Source organism: Apium graveolens, chromosome 5 (assembly GCF_009905375.1).
Source record: "Apium graveolens cultivar Ventura chromosome 5, ASM990537v1, whole genome shotgun sequence".
In the NCBI taxonomy this organism is placed as follows: domain Eukaryota; kingdom Viridiplantae; phylum Streptophyta; class Magnoliopsida; order Apiales; family Apiaceae; genus Apium; species Apium graveolens.
Window position 1 is genome coordinate 46,373,756 of NC_133651.1, and position 5,032 is coordinate 46,378,787.

The window sequence follows — 5,032 nt, forward strand, 5'->3', positions numbered from 1 at the left end:
TAAAATTTTTGAAATCAACTTACCATTAAAATATTATCCTAAAACTTTTACTTTCTCTTTAAATAAATATATATACTTATATAAAGGAGAACACATAGACTATCTTAATTTCCTTTTTAATACCATTTATCCCATTTCTACCTAAAATCAACTTAATATATTATATTTTTCTAATTTTAGCCTCTGAAATATTACAAAGACAAGTATCCATAGATGTTTATAATCATTCGTAATATTCACCTAAATTTTTTACAAGATGTTCCAATAAAATTTTTGAAATCAATTTACCGTCATATTATTCTCCTAAAATTTCACATTTCCATTTAAATCAATTTAACATCTTGATATTCTTCTATTTTTTTAATGACATTTCTTCCTTTTTTACTAAAATCAACTTATAATATTATATTTTCCTAAAAATTTTTTTTTTATTTTTAATCTATGAAATATTACAAGGACAAGTATCTATAAATATATTATCTCAATATTTTTTAAAATTATTATATTATTATATACTTATGTAAATGAGAGAACGAGTGCGGTGATGTGTTGTCTTTCATATCGTTTCAATCTATTTTTATAATTTTATATTATTAATAAAATTATATTTATTTATTTACTAAAAAATAATATGATTTTATGCTATTAGATTGTTGAATAATGAGAGAGCGACTCATTGGAGTGAACATATTTAAAGAAAGAACAATTTTTTAAACTTATTAATTTATTATATTTATTTTCTATTCATAATTTTATAATGATCAAGATGAGATAAGGAATATAAAAATAAATAAAATAAAATAAAATATTATTTTAGAAGGCAGCTGATAAGCGCGCTTCGTAAATTAATGGGTTAAAAATAGCAAATGAAAAAGGAAGGAAAAAAAAAGTAACATTGGGTTGGGGGATAGAGTTGAAGCTGAAGGACAATACCGTCACTTTATCCACAATGTTTTTCTTTGCTTTGGCGGTCAGCAATACCGAGTTTTGTTAAAGGCTTTCTACTCCTAATAATAATAATAAAAATAATAATAGAGGAACTTGTTATTACTACTATAATTATTTCTTCATGTCAAGCTCAATAAATAAAAAAAGATCACAAACGGAGAAGGGAGAAGAAGCTTTTCCAACACTCTCTCCTCTGTCTGTCCTTCAAAATTAAAGCGTGTTCATCCCTTTCTCTCTCTCTCTCGTAGATGTAATATATATTATATTTAATTATAATGATCATAATTGAGTGTTTATGATTTCAATTGCACGCCTTCTTTTATCGCGTGTACATCTCAAACTTATTAATTTAATACCTACAACATCTCCATTTTATGCTTCATATATTGATCGATTTCAATTCATCATATAAAATCCACATAATTTAACAAGCTCCAGGGATCAAACATTTTAATGGCGGTTCCAGCAGTTGCAATATACGCCACGTCACCAACAACTCTTCATTCCATACCTTCACACACTTCTTCTTCTTCTGATTTCGATCGATCTTCATCCTCATCTCCGTCGCAAAAACATTTCTCCGGCGGCCTTTCCCGCCTTTTCTCATCACCCTCCGTCAAACACACATTCATTTCCGACGATCAAAAACTCGACGATTTATGCCGCCGGCGAGATTTGAGTCCTGTTTCCGTTTTTCACGGACCTGTATCTTCGCGTAGTTCGAGTCCTCCTACCAGATTTTTGAAAGACGGTGGGGATTTTAATAGATCATTTCGGGTCGGGTCGCCTACCGGGTTATTTAATCGGTTTGTTGCGCATGCTGTGGGTTCATGTGTTAATTACGATTCGCAATTAGATGAGCTTCCGTTTAGTATGGATGATGAACATCATTTAGGGGAATCTAATTATGCTACAGATTTGTTAGCTACTGCTCAATTAAGACACAATATTTTCACTGATCATTTGGTCATTAGGGCTTTTAATCAAGCTGAGAAAGCTCATAGAGGCCAGGTATAATATATATTATTATCTATTTAAGTTGCTGTTTATTTTATGCTAAACCCTCTCATTTTCTATTATTTTGGCATGGGATAAAATATTGAAATTTGGGTTGTTTGATTTTGTAGATCAGAGCAAGTGGAGATCCTTATTTACAACACTGCATAGAAACTGCAGTTTTGCTTGCTATAATAGGTGCTAATTCCACAGTAGTTGCTGCAGGCCTTCTGCATGACACACTTGATGATTCTAATTTCACTTATCACCATATTTTTCGGTCTTTTGGATCTAGGGTTGCTGATCTTGTTCAAGGGGTATGGACCCTTTTCTCTTTCTTTTGCTTTTTGATTTCGTATATCTATTTAGTTAGTATCATACGCCGATCTCTTGTCCCTTGTTTAGGCGTAATTTCTAATTTGAGATGTCCAGTGAACATTCTTGGAAATTTGTAAATTCGTCAATTTACTATGTGTAATTTGTTTATTGGGAAATTTATTCTGATTAGTTATTGTTGTTTATATAGGTGTCTAAGCTAAGTCAATTGAGCAAGCTTGCTCGGGAAAACAACACCGCAAATATAACCATTGAGGCTGATCGGCTTCACACGATGTTTCTTGCTATGGCTGATGCCAGAGCTGTACTTATTAAATTGGCAGATCGATTACATAATATGATGACCTTAGATGCATTACCTGTTTCTAAGCAACAGAGGTTTGCTAAAGAAACATTGGAGATATTTGCTCCTCTTGCTAATAGGTTAGGAATTTCTAGCTGGAAAGAGCAGCTGGAGAATCTTTGTTTTAAGTTTCTATATCCTGTTCAGTATGAAGAACTCTCGTCCCAACTTATGAAATCCTTTAATAAGGCTAAAATCACTTACTCTGCTGATAAGCTGGGCCAAGCTCTTAAGGATGAAGGCATTTCTTACCATGTTCTGTCAGGGCGGCACAAAAGCTTGTATAGTATCTACTGCAAAATGTTAAAGTATGTTTACTTGTCTTTTCAATTAACAGGAAAGCATCATTAGTTCCTTTTGAATGACAATCTATACATATGTGCATTATAGTCTCTTGGTTGTGCATTTTGAAGTAGTTAATTCTATAGTATCTAAATTTCTATTTTTATTTTGTTTATGATACTGATATGCCGTATTTCATTATGTGTGTGTTACTGTGTATTAAAATCATTCAATGGCTAATTAATTTTATCTTGCGCAGAAAGAATCTGTCAATGGATGAAGTTCATGACATACATGGGTTGCGATTGATTGTTAAAGATGAACAGGACTGCTATGAGTCATTGCAAATTGTGCACCGTTTATGGTCTGAAGTACCTGGAAAGTTAAAAGATTACATTCATCAGCCCAAGTGCAATGGGTATGTTATGTGTAAAGTAATGTGCATGAATTTTCCATACTCGATTCTAAATTTTTTAACCCTTGTTTCAGGTATCAGTCCCTACACACAGTAGTGTTGGGGGAAGACATGGTCCCGCTTGAGGTGCAGATTAGAACAAAGGACATGCACTTGCAAGCGGAGTTTGGGATTGCAGCTCATTGGAGATATAAAGAAGGGGATTCTAAATACTCTTCCTTTGTGCTCCAGATGGTTGAGTGGGCGCGGTGGGTTGTCACATGGCAATGTGAGACAATGGTCAAAGACAGATCGTCGAACTCCTATTATGACTTGGTGAAGCCACCCTGTACTTTCCCTACACATTCCGAGGATTGCCCTCATAGCTTAAAGCCTTGCTGTGTAGCCGATGGACCTGTCTTTGTTATTGTGATTGAAAATGAAAAGGTTTGTTCTTGGGTTAATTATATTGATTGTAAATGCTTCTGGAGTTCAATGAGTAGGTGGTCATTTATCTTTTAATTTTATATGCAAAACTTACCTCATTTATCTTTTAATTTTATATGCAGAACTTTGAGGTATCCAGTTGCTAGCATGTATAGCTTAGCTATGGATTAAACTTTAGGATTTCATTTTCTGGTTTACAATATATTTATGGCCCGAGTTTAACAAGTATCCATTCTGTTTGTTTTCCAGATGTCAGTTCAGGAGTTTCCAGCCAATTCTACCATAATGGATTTGTTAGGAAGACCTGGTAGGGGAAGTACTAGGTGGACTCAGTATGGATTTCCGGTCAAAGAAGAGCTGAGGCCAAAGCTAAATCAAGAGCCAGTGAGTGATCCTAGCTGCAAGCTAAAAATGGGCGATGTTGTAGAATTAACCCCAACTATCTCCGACAAATCATTAACAGTGTATAGAGAAGAGATTCAGCGTACTTACGATCGAGGGATTTCCACACCCAGCGTGGCTTCTAATTCTGCCCGTGTCATTGGTTTGAGAGGTTAACATTTACCCCTTCCTCTGTTGCTGTATATATGATAGCCAGTCATAACTACTGTAAATGCTCCTAGGTCTTTGTACATACCAAATGATCTCTGTCATGAAGACTATCTTTAATTTGGTCAAATGACTTGAGATTAGGTTCTAGTTTTAAGTGCAAGATATCACTTGTAATAGAGTGTTTTTAGGGAAGTTCCCTTGTTAGGAGGGGAAAATGTAAATATGTAAATAATATTTGGTTTTTAAGCTCTTGTTTTCGTTGGTCGTTAATAATAGTGCCGTATAATGCTTTACAGTGGATTATGATGCATGCTTACTGTCTGCAATCAAAATTTTTACGGAGGATATCTGCGCTTTAAGATCAAACACTTCTTATAAAAACTTGTAGAATCAGGAAAACTATGTTCCAGAATTGTTCAAGAGACATCAGAATCACACATTGTTGCATATCAAAGATATTTTAATAATTTATTTGTTTAATATTAGTTTAAGTATAGGTATTTTTTTGGACGCACTTCAAGATTACATACTTTTCATATGCAGGGTAAATATGAATATGAAATTATTATAAAACCAAGACAACTATGTTCCAGAATTGTGTCAGAGAGAAAAGGCAATAGAATCTTAAAAAGAATATTTATTTCATAATAGTTCCAACTGCCATGGCTACAAGCATTTAACAAGGTAGATAATATGATTCTTCATCTCCAAAAGAAGTGCTGAGCTGAATTCTG

General features: G+C 33.6%; 1 protein-coding gene across 1 annotated transcript; it reads left to right on the plus strand.

The window, feature by feature from the left end:
* The first annotated feature begins 1,088 nt into the window (after nucleotides 1-1,088).
* LOC141723954 (putative GTP diphosphokinase RSH2, chloroplastic) lies at nucleotides 1,089-4,549 on the plus strand. Its single transcript, XM_074525927.1, has 6 exons — nucleotides 1,089-1,959; nucleotides 2,076-2,261; nucleotides 2,471-2,931; nucleotides 3,165-3,323; nucleotides 3,395-3,746; nucleotides 3,996-4,549. Exons 1-6 carry the CDS (start codon nucleotides 1,402-1,404, stop codon nucleotides 4,302-4,304), a joined length of 2,025 nt encoding a protein of 674 aa, XP_074382028.1. The 5' UTR covers nucleotides 1,089-1,401; the 3' UTR covers nucleotides 4,305-4,549.
* The last annotated feature ends 483 nt before the right edge of the window (nucleotides 4,550-5,032 follow it).

Excerpts from the sequence above, each read along its gene's own strand:
- LOC141723954 (XM_074525927.1), top strand. The coding sequence starts at position 1,402 with ATGGCGGTTCCAGCAGTTGCAATATACGCCACGTCACCAACAACTCTT. Across the intron at positions 1,960-2,075 it reads AGAAAGCTCATAGAGGCCAG|ATCAGAGCAAGTGGAGATCC; the intron begins GTATAATATATA and ends TTGATTTTGTAG. Across the intron at positions 2,262-2,470 it reads TTGCTGATCTTGTTCAAGGG|GTGTCTAAGCTAAGTCAATT; the intron begins GTATGGACCCTT and ends TTGTTTATATAG.